Below are 19,523 nucleotides of genomic sequence, written 5' to 3'. Positions count from 1 at the left end.
ATTATGCATGAGTAGGTATGTCCGTTTCATGATAGGGAAGGATCACATGCCTGTAACACATTGTACAAAGTCATAACATGAAAAGTAAACACCATGGGCCCAATTTCAAAAGGCTTGCTTTCAGTGTGAATTAATCTGGTGTAAATTCACTTACACTATGAAGATATCTTTTGGAATCTGGCCTCCCGCAGTTAGCCTTTCACTGAAATAAGTCACTTACACAGACAGCAAGTCTTTCAGAATCAGTGCAGGCTTACACTGGAGTAAGTCACTTGCACTGAGTGTAACTCTTTTGGAATTTGGCCCCATGTGCATTCTTCTTGAGTAGGGAAGAATTTTGTCACTGAATTTTATGCTTGCCTCTCATCATATTTAGACTTCTATACAGAGACATAAACTGAATAAAGATACAGTTATGTACATGCCCTTATCTGAAACTGCTAACTAACTTCATTGTATAATTAACAGTTGTAACATATTTTATTGAGAAATGTTCTAGAAAATTTCAAACTCTTTCAAAGGCATAATGTTATACTTCTAGGTATCAGCAGTAGGATTACATTGTCTTTTTGATGTACTAATCTTTGCCATTTGGTTGACTCTAAATATATATATATATATATATATATATATATATATATATATATATATATATATATATATATATAGCTAATATTTTTGGCTGAAAAGTTTAGGATATATCCGAGTTATATAATTATTGTATTCATATTATCAGAAATAAAATTCTGACATTTATCTGAAAAATTATATATTCTATCATTTAATGATTATGGCTATGGTAAACATTTTGCATTTATCTTATTCAGACATACATGCATTTGCAATTTTTCTTCCTTCTTGTCCTTATAGTTATTACTGTATGCAGTGTGTAGTCTCAGGCTGAGTATCATGGCATTTTTAGCTGTAATGTTTATAAAACCATCTGGATAAAATCAACTATCTGATACATGGGGATGATGGCCTGCCTGTGGGTTTGAGACTAAGGTTTAAATAGTGAACCTAATATCCAGGGTGTCAAGCTGATTCTGTGGCAAGAGAATTAGTGGTATTGTTTGCCTCCTCACCTCTTCTGGGAGGGTAAGGAATTTTCTGGGGAAAGACTACATCAAACTTCTAGCCTTCCTGATCAGCAAGGAAACTGGCTGAGAGAATGATGGCAGATTTTGATCTGTAAAGGCATCACTTCATTTTAAGTGTGTGGAAGGAAAAAGGAGTAGGACATGGCCATAAAAATATTGACAGACAGTAGCTCGCCTCAACTTAACTCTTATCCTTGCTGGCAATATGGCTTCAGCCAACCAGCCATGAAAGCAAATGGATTAATAAGGCAAGGTGGTTATTGCTGATCAAGGATGGATAGGGACCAAAATACATTAAAATATACCACAGATATTAACATTTATAGGTAGTGTTAAATTCACATGAAAAAGGCCATTAGGAACTGACAGATTGTGAAACCTGCAATATATTCAGCTTAAAATAAAAAGGTTAGCTATCATTTATCTTGAGAGCAACAAATATAAAAGCTACCAGAATGAGTGTTGTTGTGACTTCAAGCATAAAATAAAATTTTAGTTATCATTTCTCTTAAGGGCAAACAGTATAGTCCAATACATTTTTAGAAAACTGCCCTAGTACTCCTCTATGAAAATTTCTTGGGAATATGTCAAGACAATTTTTACATGTAGCTACTTTTATAACTGAAGTAAAAACAGCCAAAACCAGTCCATATGCAACCTTTCTGGAAATGCCTAGAAATGAAGGGGTAAAAAGCAACAGAACTAAGGTAAAAAATTGATGACAAAGGGTTTTTTGTATGATAGATATGTCTTTTCTAACTGACTCCAAATTTTCCATCATTCTGTCTAACTATCCTCCCTGAGGTAATACAAATTTATCTAAAACTGAATTTACTAGTTACCAACATGCTGGCACGTGAGGACAATATGGTGTTAAAAGCTTCCCAATGAAAAAAAATAATATATTCTAACAAGCTCTCATGCAGGTTAAGAAGCAAGTCAGGATTTCAGACATTTTTTTAAATCTAAATTATGTTTTTAGGTCCATTTCCAGTAGAGAAATTAATTTGTATCTTATTCAGGAAAACTTAAACCATGATTCCAGAGATACATTTTCTTACCTTGTAATGTTACATTTCAGAGATTAGTATGACAGACAATGTCACAAATACTTCTTGGAGAATTGCTATATCCTTACTGACATCCTACCCTAAATAACTGCATTTGTTAAGGCACCTCAACAAGAACCTGCTCAAAGATAAAGAAACCTATGAGCTTCCATTCAGTATCAGATGGGCACCTTTCAGGATTATGATGCATGCAATTTGCATTATTATTGAAAAGTCATTTATAGGAAAACTTCTGCTTTTAATTAAGTTAGAAGTCTAAATCAGAGACATTGCTTTTCAAGGACTATCAGTTGAACATAAATTTTAAAAGGACATTGCAAAAGATGGAAGATAAAATAGTGTCACTTCATGCTGATAACCTTTATTGGTCCATAGTGTCATAGGTGTTTACTAGGCTAATGACCACAGGGGCCTTTTTAAGCCTAGCCATACATCCCAAATCTCTGACAAGTTCTGGCACCCTTGATAAGTGTAAGCAGGGGCCTGGGAGATGAACCATTTACAGGTTTCCTGTGTCTATTAGAGACATAGTCGGCAAACCATGGATGAGTTTCCTGTTTCCCATTCAATTGCCCAAGTTACACTTGAATTTGGTTAGGGAGAAACACTGCTTCACATGGATGGGGAGCCTTTTCCAGAGAAGGGGTAGTCTCTGGGATACATACCTGTCTCTCCAGCAGATGCTATTTATTTCACAGGTAAGATTTAAGCCTTTAGAATAGGTGATTCTGGTGCTGTTTGATTTGCAGATATGGAGGAGGTCCATCAGGGACATTCATTCTAGACATAGATCTAGCATTAATAATAGCTTGTAGGAGGCAGAATACAGAGATAAGGCCTTGAGGTAGAATGCATAGGACATGTTACTTACACCCTATATTCTTTTAGTGAGGAACCTCTGTGGACTTTCCGATTGCTGTATTTGCTAACATTAGAATAAATGGTTGCCCACTTCTTTTATTATCAAAACCTTTTCAAATTTCTTGTTATTATTTTGTAAGTCATTGAACCAAGAAACATCCTAGATGTTCATTAACTCAGAACAAGAGTAAGAGTGATGTGTTGGAAAAAACTAACCACACTCTTAACAGGTAGAATAAGTTGAATTTCAGTACTTTAGAAAGAATGTCATAATAAAATAAAAGCATTCTGGTCATATTTTGCATTTTAATGAGCTTTTTTTCTGCAATGGTTTACCTTAACTGGTTCAGCCTAAACTATCAGGAGTCTTACATTCCCAAAGTTTGAAGACACTTTCAAGTATTTCAGCTTTTGAAATGTCTTATAATAGCAAATCTCTCAAAAATGGATTCACACTGGTCCAGTATGACCAAATGAGTCAGCTTGTATGGCAGAATAATATGAGCTTTCTTTAGACAAAAGCTTTTATAAATTCTATAGTTTAACTCCTGCAGAGAAAATTACTTTGAATGAATTGGTTCAGAATTTGAACATTGGAATCATGAAACCTGATAAGGGTGGGGATACAGTGATTGTTGATAAAATAGACTACACAAGTGCTGTGTTTCAAATATTGCAGGACACTAAAATACTCCTTGATTTCTAGGAATGAAATCAATATAGCTTATCGAAAAATTGACCTATTCCTTGAAGATTTGTATAGGAGAGGAGAATTACTTTGGAAACCCTTGACTTTTAAAAGTGGACAAGCCCAGGGTGCCTACAATATCTGAAATCCCAAAGGTGCACAAAAACACTTTAAACCCACCATATAGGCCAATTGTGGCAGCGGGTGGCTCAAAGACACATTCTATAGCTTTTTTTCTGGACCAAGCTTTGAAATGTATTATGAATGAAAAAAACACATGTGGTTAGTGATTCCTGGGATTTTTTTGAGTAGGCTGAACAGTGATTTCATTAAACCTGGAACTGGGTTTTTAACCATAGATGCGGTGGATCTTTTTCCCTCCATCCCTTTGGTGGAAAGTTTGGATTATTTTAGTGACAGGTCAGCCTTGATTGTTTGAAGGACAGAGACATAAACATTTATATTGAGCTTATGAGTGTTGTTTTAGAGAATAATTCTATATTTTTGAAGGGGGAAACATTCAGACAGAAACAAGGTATAGCAATGGGGGCGGCATGTGCCCCTTATACCCAGATTTAGTGCTGCTGAATTGGGAGAGGAAGTAGATATTTGGTTCACACTTCTGGGCACATATTAGATTATATGTTAGGTTTTGAGATGACCTTTTGATCTTATGGGATGGCCCAGAAGAGATGATTGGAGAATTCTTGGAATATCTTCACAGTACCACAACCTTTTTGAAATTCACACACACCTTTCATAAGTCCAAAATTAATTATCTGGACACAAGTATTAATATCTTTGAAGGTAATTTTAGGACTAAAATTTACAGAAAACCAACCTTCAGTAATTCATACCTTCCCTTTTCTAGTGCACATCCCTTTAAACAAAAAAAGAGCTTAGTAAAAGGACAATGTGTAAGTGCAGTGAGAATGACTTCCCATTATGATGATTTGGTGGGAGAGATTAGGTTTATTTCGGACCTATTTATTGAGATGGGTTACCCAAAAGTGTTTGTGGCTAACATATGTCAAGAAGTGATTGGGGGTTGTGGAAATAAATATAAAGCAATAGTGGGTAACTCAGAAGGAATTTTCAAACCTGGAACCCCCTGTGTTGAAAAACACTTTAGTAAAGCTATGGTGGTAGAATTTAACCAAGCTGCACCAAGTGTTAAGAACATCATTAGAAAAAATTGGAACATGCTTATATTTAACTCTGATTTAGTTTAAAAAGCATTTATGAAGGATCTTCCCACAATAGGTCTAGTAAAAAAGGTGGTGGTACTAAAAAATGTGGGAACTGCAACCAATGTTGTTTTATTTATGACAAAGATTTCATTGTGTTGGAAAATGCAGCTCACAGTAAAGTTTGGTTAAAGAAAGGAAATTGTCATAGTAAAGGGATTATTTATTTAGCAATTTGTAAAAAATGTGAAAGTTTTTATGTTGATAAAACTGAAAGAACCCTTCAAAAAGAATTTATGAGCATAATTATAGCATAAAACAAAGAATCTTAATAATGCATTATTTAAACATTCATTGCTCAAAGTTTCCCATTATGAGTTCTTACTCTGCATTTTGGAAAAAGTTGAAAAAGACCCCAGGGTTGGGGACTGGGAAAATTACTTGTTTTATAAAGAACTGATGTGGCAATTTAGGCGTAATGCCTTTACCTATCCAGGACTGAATGATTATGTTTCTATAAAACCATAGCTGAAAAAAAGAGCATCAAAATTATAGTAATACAGAATTCTTTAACCCCTGGAGTTATAGAATAATTCTGAACCTGGAATGTGTGGTGGATTTGCTTTATTAATATTGGTTTGGAAGAGAGAAAGAATTTTTAAATACTGCAGTTTTAAATACAGATTTCATGTTTTTATTTGAAGTGCTGTTTTATGACTCAATACCTGGTGTTATAAAAGAGTATTTTGTCCCTTTAAGTGGTTTTGACAGTTGTTTAGGGTTGATTGGCTGTTAATTGAAGCTAATAATTAAGTGCAAGTTGTATGAGACATCTTTCAATCTGATGAAGTCCTAGAAGAAAAGAACAAAAGCTCTTAATGTCATTTCTGATTAAAGGTTTTAGATTTTATTGGTCTCCTCTATTTACCATAACCTGCCTTGCTACCATTGTTTTTTGCTTTTAAGGGTTCCCATGAAGTGCTCCTGCTGACCACTTGTCAAGTTTGCTTTTTGGAACTATTAACATTTTTCCAGGTTCCCACTTGAAATAGGGACTTGCAGTAGGATTAACACAGTCAATAAATTTTAATAAAATAAATAATAAATACAATTTCATTCAGCCATTCTTATTCACTAACTGTTTGGCCTTATAATTTGAACACTTATGTGTTTACCAATAGGATATTTGAGTGCAAAGACCGGTATACACCAATGGCAACCTTAAAATATTGGAATTGAAGACCACTGGTACAGCAAAACATATCCTTTTATTCATACACAGAGGATTTCATCCCGTAAATAATGAAACTTCATCAGATAATACATTTTTGAAGAGGAAATCCTTTTAAAAGAAATTTTAACAAATAAAAATAAAGTTTACGATTTTTCATCCTTGGAAATTTCCACTGAGATGTGTAATCTTTTTTCCAAATGATGGACGTTTGTTCCTTCTAAACATATGAATTATGTACAAACAGTGATTGACCTGAGATTGTATGTTCGTAAGTTAAATCTACACTCAATGTTTCTGAATGATGTATATGTCAGCAATCCTTTAAGAGTGGCTAGTACATATAACCTCCCACTTCATTCCACTTTGATGTTGTTTCAAAATATGTGTGAGCTTGACATTAGAAGCATATTTAATGGAATGAAAAAGTGTCTTCATGACAATTTTAGTATGAATGAACGTGCTGTTTTGGAATTTTTGAAAGATAATACACATGTATGGTTCATTAAGCCAGATAAAGGTGGGGGTCTTGTTGATATTGATCGATGTGATTATGTGAAAAAAATGAAAAGCCTTCTTAATTCTGATAGATATATAAAGATTTCAATTAACAAAATGAACACTGTATATGGCAGAATTCCTAGTTACATTTATGATTTATTTTTTTGAAGATTCAAGTAATATTCATCAGTACAATTTTTTAAATGTTGATTTTCCTATTACACCCACTATCTTCGGTCTTCCAAAATTACATAAGGATATATATCAACCCCCATGCGCCCTATAGTGGACGCTAGGGGATCTATTACACAACCTATAACAACATTTTTAGATTCGGAGTTAAAGAGCATTGTCTATACTGAACCATATGTTTGTAGGGAATTCCTAGCTCAGAAAGGACTACCACAAGATCATATTAACACATATGAACTTTTGTTAGACTTGGTATTAAAATCTAAGTTTATTTTATATGAAAGGGAAATCTTCTTACAACAAGGTGGCATTGGCATGGGCTCTGCATGTGGTGGGCTATATGATAATATTGTAATGATAATGTGGGAATACAAATGCTTGTTAAATTCACCTTATTTTTCTTGTTGTGATTTGTATTTGTGATATCAAGATGACATTTTTATTTTATGGTCTGGTGATAACAATGAAATTAGTTCTTTTATTTCTCACATCAACAACAAGACTAGTTTTCTCCAATTTACACATGTAATTGACTATGTGCAAATTGCCTATCTAGATGTACTATTAATGAAAGACAGCATAAACCACAAATTGCTGGCTAAAATATACCGTAAGCCCACTTATTCAAATTTGTTTCTTCATTTCCAAAATAATCATCCAATATTCCAAAAAAGAGCTATTGTCAAAGGACAATTAGTCAGAACTGCTTGTATGGTTACAGACTGGTTAGATTTTGTTGAAGAATGCAAACTTCTTAAAGCTATGTTCCTGAACCAGGGATATCCTGAGCCCTTTATCCTCAAACTTATGTTAGAAGTATAAGAAAAAAGAATTAAAGGCCATTTTCAACACTTTTTGAATACAGGTCCTTGTTATATAAGAGCATTGAACATATTAAGCTTAGATCCAAATAAAAAAAATGTGTCTAACATTTTATTGGAGATTACTGGTGGTAATTGTGAGCCTTTTAATAAACAAGAAAGTAATACCTACACTAATGCTTTTATTATAGCATTTAGTGATGATAGTTATGCTATTAGGAATATTTTTATGAAAAATTGGGATGTTTTGATGAATGAAACCAACTTTAGAAGCCGATTAGGAGACAAACCCAGCATTGTTTTTAAAAGGGGTCTTAATTTGAAAAACATCATTGAATACCCTAAGATGTTGTTTAATAAGGGATATATGACCAAATGTGAGGCCTGTGTTTACTGTAAGTATATTTTAGCAACAAGTCATGTTATTATTAATCATCAAACCATATATATTAGTGGTAAACCATGCTGCAATACTAAAAAGGTTGTTTATTGTGCTAAATGCTCAGCTTGCCCATGTTTTTATGTGGGCAAGACAGAACAGAAATTAAAAAATAGAATTAGTGAGCACTTATCCGATATTCATTCTAAAAAAACAACTAATGCTTTATATAGACACATTTTAGAAAATAATGGTCAGGGTTTTAAATTTATAGTCTTATAAACTCTCTCTGAATCAAATAGAGGTGGTGCCTGGGCATTACTTCTTGAAAAGGCCGAATTATCTTGGCAATTACGACTTGCTGCGCATTTTGGCCAGGGTTGAATGAAGCAGCTTCAGTCATATGCTTGCTTAAATTAAAGGCAATCTCTAGATAATGTTTGGTTTGAAGCTTAAGTTTTTGTATTTTTGGATGCAAGATATTTGTTTTTTGGAATAAATAAGTGATCTGTTCATAACAGGAAATATGAAAGATGTTAAATTAATGTTGTATGTAAGCCAAGATAAGAGTCACTATCAGCTATTATGGTTAAGTATTTACTGGAAAGCTACTGGCTTTCGAGCCGCAATATGCAATTTTATTGGTTTAACAATAACAATTTGGAGACACGCCCGGTAATAGGTGTGCTTACCCACTGCATCTAATATGGTCTTATAACCTGATAGCCATGGTTATTAGGTTTAAATGTGTCTTCTGATTAATATCAACTGCTTAAAAATGCAAGTTTGAAGAGGTATAAATGCCCCCTGGTCATGTTGGCTAATTAGGTTCTGTAGTTTGATAGCAACCAGATTGGTTATCACATTTAAATATGCAATAATATAGGCTTAATAAAAAATATGGTTTGTTCGGCTAGGATATGATGTGCAAACCTCCTCTAAAAATTTTTATATATATAAAAAAATTCTTTAAGATCTTTTTTAAAGACTTTGGTGATCACACTTTTATACACGATTAGATAGGCTGATTACTGTCTATTCCATATATTGAGTATGGTTATTTAACCTGAAAGCCATTGGCAGTTAGGTTTAAATTTGCCAGTTGATTGGTTAAACATCAACCATTCAAAAATACAGCATGAAGAGGCGTATATGCCTCAGTTTAGCGTCATTTATTCATAGGGTTTAGTTTTAGATAACCTGATTGGTTATTGCATTTAAATATGCGATTCCATTGGTTTAACAGTAAACACTCAGTGTAGGGTTAAGACGCGGTGGTCACATCCCTTATTTTAGGGCTATTGGTGATCGCATTGTTAAATGCGATCCACTAGGCTGATTAGTAACTTATTATGAAATAAATTAAAAAACAAATGTTCTGGTGATCGCGCTTTTATATGTGATTAGATAGGCTGATTAGGGTTCATTCCATATACTGAGTATGGTTATGTAACCTGTAAGCCATTGGCAGCTAGGTTTAAATTTGCCAGGTGATTGGCCAAATATTAACCAGTCAAAAATACAGCATTAAGAGACATATATGCCTCAGTTTAGTGTTGTTTATTCATAGGCTTTAGCTTAAGATAACCTGATTGTTTACCGCATTTCAATACATGATTCCATTGGTTTAACAGTAAACACTTAGTGAATGGCTAAGACACAGTGGTCACATCCCTTATTTTAGAGCTATTGGTGATCGCTTCATTCTATGCGATCCGATAGGTTGATCAGTAATCTATTATCAAATGAATCAAAAAAAACAAATGTTCTGGTTTTATGATTGTATTAATTTAGTAACAATGATTCATTGATTTAATATTTTTAATATTTTTCACATATATCTATTTAATCATGTTTATGTGAGTTACTGCAGACCCCATGACAACCTATGTTGAACCAAATGCTGATCATTATCTGCGCTTCAGTGTGGAACTGCATTGATCAGACAATATTGTGTTTAGGAAACAACGTGGGCACATTCATTCTGAGATACAATAATACAATTATTGACATTGGTATATGAAGGTTTTGATTTACAGTGCCCTGCTATTGTAGACTTAATATAAAGTTGTCCGCGTAATAGCCACTTCTGATCTGTAAGTTATGAAGTCTGCTTACATATAGATCAGGTCATTCATCTTTTCATTTTTAAAGTATAAATCTCACTTAGAAAATGTGTTAATGAATTTGACTGAAAGTGAATTTGTATTTTGTAACTTTGGATAAATTAGAAATGAGATTGACATCAAAACACTTTGTATATAGGTTTTTTATATAATGTGTAGGTTTGAACACATTTTAGAATGGGCAGACCTATTATGGGTTACATAAGTTAAAATTGTATTAGATGAATATTTCTGGCTGTATGATGATTTGCACCCTCAATGGTTTAAAGTTGCTAAATGTTGATTGGATGAGAGATGTATGTATACAGCCTATGCTGTTTAATTAAGCTATTAATTTTATTGGCTACTTTGCGAGGGTGTGTGCTAGTTTATGCATTTTTATTGGCTAAAATTTCTTTTAAAAAAGATTTCCTCTTCAAAAATGTATTATCTGATGAAGTTATGTTATTTACAGGACAAAATCCTCTGTGTGCGAATAAAAGGATATTTTTTGCTGCACCAGTGGTCTTCGATTCCAATATTTTAAGGTTGCTATTGCTGTATACCAGTCTTGGCTCAGGAGGAACTTTTCATGCTTGCACTTTTGTACCCATTTTTATAGGCAAGAAGGGGGAGCAGAAAGTGAGCCAGCGTACAGATTGTTGTCTATTAGTAGGGTAGCTGGAGAACCACTACAAAGTGGGAGGAGAGAAGTTAAGGTCAGTTAGTTTTGTTAGTAGTTTAGAGTGAGACACCATATCAAATGTTTTGGATGGGTCAAGGAAGAGACAGGACACTAATTGATTATTATCTCTGGCTTCACCCACTGCAGGACTAAAAGATAAGAGGGCAGTAGCAGTACTGTGGTTTGGCCGAAAGCCGAGTTGCGTAGGGGTTAGGAGGGTTTCATGGATTAGGTATGTAAGCAGTTGACAGTGGATGCACTTTCAAGAATAAGAGGTGACAGGATGGTAATTGGTCTGAAGGTAGAGAGGTCTGTGGAGTTACCTCCTTTGTGCAGTGGTATGGTGTAGAAAATTTCCAGATGTTTGGAACTGTGACTTATTGAATCGATCTATTGATAGTATAGAGATAGGGAAGGCTATGGATTTAACAGCAAGCTTGAGAAAGAGGGGGGTAGTTTATCTGCAGATGAGGAGCAAGGTTTATGTTTATGAAGAAGAGCTTTGATATAGGAGGTGGGGAGAGGTTTATGAGAGAAAGTGTTTTTGTTATTATGAGTAGGAGAAGCAAAAGAGATTGGGGGATTGGAGTTATGGTCTGAGCGCGTTAGCTCGTGGATAGTGTCTATGAAGTAGTTATTAAGCAGGGTAGCAGTTTCCAGTGGGGAGTTATTAGGGAAGGGACTTGGGGTTGTGAGGTTACCAGGGTGTAGGATATTATTGATAGCAGACCAGAATTTTTTGGGGTTGTATAGGTGATTAGTTTGTGCAATATTATAAACTTTTTTTTTGTCTTGGTAAATGCATTTTGTAAGGTTTTTGATTTCCTTGTAATTTTGTAGTACGGTAGGAGATTTGGTTTTCTGCCAGATTTACCAGATACTTTTGTGTATGAGGGAGCAGGTTTACTTTGATAGCCAAGGATCATAAGTAGATTTTATCCTAATTTTTCTTTGGAGAGCAAGTGTGATGATGAGGAAAATCTGGTTAAATTTTTCTACAGCTTCATTGAGGAGAAGGTGGTGAAAGAAGGAGCAGTTAACAGATGCCAGTTTACAGTTAAATGATTCAGAATCAAAGAAGGATAGTTTATGGCAGACTGGCAGTCTCTGTAAATGTGGGATCTAAGTATTTGGATAGCATGCCTTTGGATGTAATAGGTAGGTGGTCACTAAAGGAGTTGGGTAGGGTGTGGGGGTTATGGTAAAGATTATGGTCTGTAGTAAGTATCCAATCAAGAATAGAGGTGGAACCAGAGTTTTTATTAACACGTGATGAGTTGTTAGAAGGCATGCAGGTTAATACTTATATTTGGAGAGTCTGTCATAAGTTTTGACCAGAATATGTTTACATCCCACAGAATGGTAGTTTCATAGGGTATGTTGTTGAACAGCCATACTAGTATATTTTCTACAGCTTTATTTTTGGAGTTCTTTTTATGTAACAGGCTATAGTTATTTAGACTGTTGGGTAAAAATGAAAAAGGTATACAGGTGAGGGGATTAGGAAACTACAGAGGGATCAGGGGCTGTGGGGGGGACAAATCAAAAAGTAATACAACTAGGGAAATGAGTTAAATGAGGCCGCTTTAAGTGTAGCATGAGTCACCAAGACAGACAGGAAGAGAATAACTGAAAAAAAGCTTAAAAAATTAAACAGGGGGAGGGTGAGGTAAGGGAGGCTTGCTTGTACCTGGTGATGTTCTATGGGAGACCATGTAGGCAAATATTCCCAATAGGATTATGACACTGATTAAAACCTATTTGTCTTTTCTTTTTTTGTTTTGGGAAACAAAATTCAATATTGTCTTTTCTGTTATTAGTTTTGCCCATGCTGGGTCTGCATGTGCGAGATGCTGGGTCATTGTTTTGGTGGTTAATCAGTTGGTAGAGTAGATAAGTAGGACAGTGGACTTATCACCGAAAAAGAAAGGAAAGAGTTGATATGGGAGAGATGGTACAAATATAGTTAATGGAATGTACAGATTGGTCACAATAAGTGTATGAGGGAAGAGAGAAGGTATAACAAAATTAGTCCACATTAATAAAGGATTAGTTTAAGGTGTATAAAAGAGATAGTGAAGGTAAAATGTATGAAACTAGTTGGAGAGACGATAGTGAAGAGGGAAGAACAGTGGGTGGGAGGATAGATAGGCTTTTGGTAGGAGCAAAACTGTAAGGGTGGGGGGTTAGTGCAAGGTACCCAGAGGGAAGAAAGAGGTAGGAATTAATGTGCGAATTGAATGCTTGGAATGGTAGAGATTTAAAGTAGAAGTGGTAGCAGAGATTAAAGTAGAAAAGGTGGTAGTGAAATTAGAGGCAGATATAGAGAATATTAGTACAGTTACAGTAATGCTTAGGCAGCACTGCATACATAAAAACTATCAAGGACAGCACTTGAAATGTTTAACTGACTTAATATGAGGTAGCCAATAAAAATAGCAGTGGTTACATGTGATATTCACAAAGCAACAACAAAAAATGTAGTCAACAAAACCCCTACATACATTATAATAACAGGAGCAAAGTAAGGTAAAATACAGCCTAAGCAAACTATGTGAAGAATTGTTTTCAGTAAATATAGCGCAGGAATGTCACATAAGCAATATTGGTTATATGCAGCTCAGATAAAAACTAGTGTAAGCTGTTTCATCATATTCCTGAAGCAGTCATCTAGATAAGTACACTGTATGTCTTTCTAGCAAAAACAAATTCACTTATTTTGAAAGCAGTCAGAGGGCCGCATGAATATTAACAATGCATTTCAGGAAAGTGCTCATGTTCAGATTATTTAAACAGAATAATAGGCAAAGAGAAAGGGATAGGGTAGCTGATATTAAAACAAAGGTAATTAATAGGATGATACATAGTAATTATAAAAATCAGAAGAGGTGAGAAAAGTTTGGGAAGAGAGACTGGGAAGACAATTTACGAAGTAGCAATGGGAGACCATTTATATGGCTCTCTTATGTGGTGCAAAGACTAGAAGGTTTATACCATAAGCATACCTCATGGAATTTTTTCTCTGGTAGATTTCAAATGCTAGAGGTGTGATCGGAAAGACAGAAGGTAATTAGGAACATGTTTTGGGGAGGAATGTAATGAGCTGAAATGTTTATGGATTTGTAACTAAGGAAATGATCCTTTTCAGCTAGAATATTGGATCTGAATTGCCCTGACATAACAAGGACTGAGTGAATTTAAAGGCAAAGACTGTTACTAAGAACATTGTAAATCAAAGTCTACCAACAGTGAGGTACTGAATATTGTAAAGGAGATAAAATAACAGGAGTTGGGAATCTCTGAAAAAGGGAAGGAGCAAGTTACATAGAAATAAATGAAATATGTAGGAATAATACATGCAGAATAATGTTCAGGAGGAAGGAGACAGCTTTAATGGAAGGCAGAACCAGTCCAGTTTCAGTCTGGAAAACTTTGTCTGATCTGCTGTTCAACTATGACAGCAGATGTCTTTTATTTCTGATCATTCACTGAGTGAATTATAGAGCTAATAGAGGCTGACTTCTTCGATGACATCACAATAAAACAGGGACCAACAGTACAGGCAAAAATATGTCTAGCACCATTTAGACTGACTTGAAAAAGCATGAGGAATAATGTTTAGTTGTTCTTCTTTTGAAAAGTCACACCTGGCAGGACTTGGAAAAAGATTTGTGTATACAGGCATAAGACCATGCCCTCAGCATGGGAGATGTCATCAACTATGTTAAGGTAAGGAACAGCTGTAGAAGTGCCTCAAAGCTCAACAGAAACAACAGATTTGCAAAAGTATATTGCATAGGACTTAAAGGGCCATCATTGTCAGGACTGCTTCAGTGTACTAAGCTATGCAATTTAAAGATGTAAAATTGTTAGTGTGTATGTGTGTGTGTGTGTGTGTGTGTGTGTGTGTGTGTGTGTGTGTGTGTGTGTGTGTGTGTGTGTGTGTGTGTGTGCGTGTGTGTGCGTGTGTGTGTGTGCGTGTGAGTGCGTGTGTGTGCATGTGTGTGCGTGTGTGTGCGTGTGTGTGGAATCAGTATCTGTGCACATCTTTATGCAGTTCAGGGGCAAACACTGATAGCTTGCAGATCACAAAGTTGACAGAAATGTTATGTAATGTACTATGATTATAGCAGCCCATTTAATAGTTTGCAGAGGTTTGTTCTTAATTGCTCACATACTTTAAAAAGTCTGTTTTGTTTTTCGTTAGCTATGCTCATTTTGTCAGTTCAAAAACTGTTTATAATGGGTTTGGTCAAATAATTAGTTTTGTTAAAGCAGATGCATCCATGGTTTGGTCAGGCAGTTTATGCAGTGCATAGTATTCAAAGTACCACGTGGTTGCATATCTTACCTAAAAATAGACTGAGTATAACATCTGCATAGTGACTGAACAGCCAGAGCCCTGACTTCCCTTCTGTGTATACAGGAAGAATTAGTGCAGAGTCACTAACAGAATTCACAACAGATAAGTTGCAAAATGCAGTCTTCCTACCTCTCCACTCTGACTTTATATGCTACAAATACATGGGCCCTAATATTACAGATTGTGCAGATTGTGCACTCCAAAGTGGGACAAAATTGTACCCATAAGACTATTTTGGGTGTTACGATTTTGGACCACCTGCTATAATTTTTGTGGTCTCTTGATGTTTTGGAATGTGAGAGGATGACAGGTATTTGTCTTGAAAGGGGCCTACATGCTGCAGTATACATTACAAATTATTATATAATGAAGTCTGTTTTCTACCAACTGAACAAAAGCCTTAAATGCACATCCTGAGATTGTTGGTGATGCCCAAAGGCGATGGAATGGCCATGCAGATTTTAATGAGGGGCTTACAAAAGGAGCCATTGCACCTCTTTCTTGTACATGTACCTGCAGTCCATCTCCGAGAGTAAATTTCGGTGGAAGCTAAAACATAACAATCGCATCGCTTTATCTTTTAAGTGGGTGAGTTGTTTGGTTTTCTGCTCACACCCTTCTATGTGAGAAGCAAAGTCAAGTAACAAGAGCAAGGGAAAACATGCTTTATACATAGATATATACATATATATAAACTTGTGTGCATGTACATCTAGATATACGTATATATATATATATATAGACATATATATATATATATACATATATATATATATATATATATATATATATATATATATATATATATATATATATATATATATATATATATATATATATACTCATATACTCACACACACACACACACACACACACACACACACACACATATATATATATATATATATATATATATATATTTTTTTTTTTTTTCAAAGACATGCATCTGGAGCATCCAGGCCTCTGCAGAAAATTGGCTTTATTTCAAGTCATACTTTCCCGGTAAACAAATATTAAATAAAAAAAAAATATATATATATATATATATATATATATATATATATATATATATATATATATATACACACACACACATATAGATATATGGGCTCACTACAGTTTGTCAAATGTTAGAATTTTTTTGAAAGGAAAATATCTAAAGAATATGATCAAAAGGCAGTTGATCATATGTTGTGGCTTGTTTTTCTAAGTGAGATTGAGGTACACTGAGGACTGGAGACTTTCCTCTTTCTCTACTGTACTGCAATCTCAGAGTTCATAAACACTTTGTGGCAAGAAGAAGCCCTAACCATTTTTCTCTATCAGTTCTGATTAATTAATTAGTTCAAAGTTATTTATTTGACATTCCAGTCATAATTAAAAGGTGGTATATAAATGAATATGTTTTGTCTGTGTGTGTTACAAGATAACATAAGAATACAGACATTTAGACTAAATTACCATATTTTTCTAAATGGTGACAGCAGCTGTCTACTAGTCTAGGAACCTGACGATAAATTGGATTGAGACTTAGCTTCTTATCTCTCTCTTTTTCCTTTTTGCTCTGTGCTTCAGCAGGCAGAGAGAGCTGTAAGGCTTCTAGGAGTCGAGACTGGTTGTCATCCAGGTCTGTAATCGAATCCACAGACATTCCACCCTGAAAAACACAAACATACAGATAAAAGCCAGATGTTATATGATAAGAGGAGACTAGCAATGGCATTTACATATCTGATGATTCATAATACTGACCATGACCTATGAACTCTGTGTGAAACAGACAACAAAAATGCAGGCATGATACTTTATTTAAACTGACCAGTGACCCACACAGTAACCGCTGCTCTCCCACCAAATCAGTTCTTCCATTTAACCTATTGTTGCACTAAATATTATTTTTGGTGGCTTGCTTCAAATATGCATTATAGCAACCATGCTCAGAAGGAATAGTTCATTTTGTACTTAATTTTTAAAATGTAGGAGAATGGTTCAGTTTTTGTAGTGGATATCACTGATGAAATTGAGAACTCAGCAGCTGGCAAGATAAAATAAATCCATATAAAGCAGGAATGAATGTAAGGGGAAGTCTTTTAAATGGTACTTTGTTAGATTCAAATCATAGATGAAATTTTATAAAAAAAAATTCCATTTAAGAGATTAAAAGTTTAGATGTGAAATAACTCTGCTATTCACACACTGATATTTTTGGACAAACTCTGTTAAGGAGGAAAAGTGAAATTTTTTAGTCAGTTTATACATTGTGGCATTATGCTTTCTTTTTTTTTTTTCAAATTAAATTTTATTTCATTTTCCAAGTTTTTGATTGTTATAAACAGTTAATACATAGTAGAAATAAAATAACAACGGAATTGCATAGGATCAAATAGCACAGAATAGCATAGCTCACGATATTCCTATGAGTTTGTCCTTGCTGGTGCATAATTAAATATAGTGAGCATTAATAAATGACAAACAAAATATGTGACGTACAACTTAGTAGCAATCTCATTACAAGTTTAAACATCTAGATATTTATACAATTTTTTGTCATTAACCATTGTTATTTCCTAAGGAGAAAAAAAAATTATAATTATACAGCCGTATCTATCAAAGAAACTATTTATAATATTTACATTATTTACACTGGGTTGTCACTCTGGAAGGATACTGTGTTAAAGTGTAAAATAAAATATAGATGTATTAGTAGACGTTGGTATACTTAATGCATTTATCATAGCATTCGCAGTGTATGATATACATAGTCTCCAGATTGTGCTGTGAGAAAGATTAATTTTGGTATTGTGGTAGCATACTATAGTAATATGCTTTGGTTTTAGTGCACATTTAGGATAAGATTTCTATAAGCTTTTTCCAGTATTTCTTGAAATAGGTTAGTTTCTTTTGACTCACAGTTTTTAATTTGTTAGCCAAAACATATTGAATAGCTATAGTTTTGAATTTTGACCAGGACATTTTTGATCTGTCCAGCCAATTGAGAGCTATGTAGGATTTAAGCAGTGCACTTAATGTTACTATGATATGTTTGAATTCTAGTGTATATGTATTGGGAAAAATATTTAACACTGACATTTCCCATGAGAGGGTAGATTTCATATAGCCTGATTTCTCTAACTTTACTCTTAGAGAGCACCAAAGTTTATGGACATTTTTGCAAGACCAGAAAATATGGAGAGTATCAGCTATTGTGTTATCACACGTGGGGCAAAATGGTGAGGAATTAGGATCTATTTTACTTAGAAAGAGTGGTGTATGGTAGGCGTTATTATTGATCATGATTTGAGTATAAATTAATTTTTTGAAAGGAGTAAGTTTCATAGTTATATCAATCGCCGCTAATTTTTGTTCGGTTGTTAATTTCTCACTTTTGGTCATCCGATAATTTGAGTATAGAATTTCATTTTGGTGTTTAGTTCGGATGATTAGTCTATAAGTTTTTGATAACATTTTGTTTTTTTGTAGTAAGTAAGATACGCATTGCTGGTATAGCTGGAATTATTGTGGCGTTACGTGGCATTAAGCTTTCTGTCTTTTAGGTGTATTTATTTTTGTCCATAATGCCTAGGTCCCGGTTGGAAAGAAGCCACAAAAGGTAATTTTAATTATTTAATTAATAATGAAGTAAATAAGTAATATATTTTTATAACCTAACAGTTGTGAAAGCACAATTATTTGCACTGTGATTGTATAACTGTCATTGCTAACTCCATTTCAGGTATGTAACAATGTGAATTTTCACTGAAAATAGGTCTTACCAAAATCATAAGGATGGATCACTGTTCTACTCACCATGAAGGAAAGACATGGTATAAATGTGTTGTAGTTCCACTAGAACTCAGAATGCTGTAACCCTTATTTTGACTTCTGCCATTGAACTCTACAACCGCACACTGCACACCTCTAGAGGGAAAACAGTGGTTAAACATTACACCTCTAGAGGGAAAACATTAAATTATCTATATAAGGTATTTATAAAACGTTTGGGGGACCATTATCGGTGCTGACCTTTTGAATATTTTTCCCCTTGTCATGTGTTTTAAAACTACAATTCAGCCATCTTTGCTGCAGGACCCTTTGTGTTTGAGAAAATAGCTACTAATCTATAGAAATCTGGTTGCCACACATGATGTAGGGTCATAGGTAGTCTGAGCTCTTCATATAGCAACTTACTGATCTGCCTCCCACATGGACCACTCTTCTGTATTGATGGAATGTTGGTGCATACATGTTCTACAAGCTAACCTAAAGCATAAGTGCTCAACATCTACTTCCTACTGTTGATGACCAAGTTGTAATTCTTGTAGTTCACACCAGAGGGCTAT

The 19,523-nt window shown here is 34.5% G+C and overlaps 1 protein-coding gene across 2 annotated transcripts in view; it reads right to left on the bottom strand.

The window, feature by feature from the left end:
- The window catches only part of ARHGAP6 (Rho GTPase activating protein 6), a 1,747,989-nt gene that overhangs the window by 267,202 nt on the left and 1,461,264 nt on the right, over positions 1–19,523 (bottom strand). For both annotated transcript variants that reach the window (XM_044072553.1, XM_044072552.1), the window contains exon 5: positions 16,645–16,840. In XM_044072553.1, the coding sequence (XP_043928488.1) occupies positions 16,645–16,840 (196 nt within the window). The remainder of the gene's footprint in view (positions 1–16,644; positions 16,841–19,523) is intronic.

Source organism: Protopterus annectens, chromosome 5.part0, assembly GCF_019279795.1.
Source record: "Protopterus annectens isolate FY-2018-M chromosome 5.part0, PAN1.0, whole genome shotgun sequence".
Taxonomy (NCBI): domain Eukaryota; kingdom Metazoa; phylum Chordata; order Ceratodontiformes; family Protopteridae; genus Protopterus; species Protopterus annectens.
This window is presented reverse-complemented; position numbering and strand designations above follow the sequence as displayed.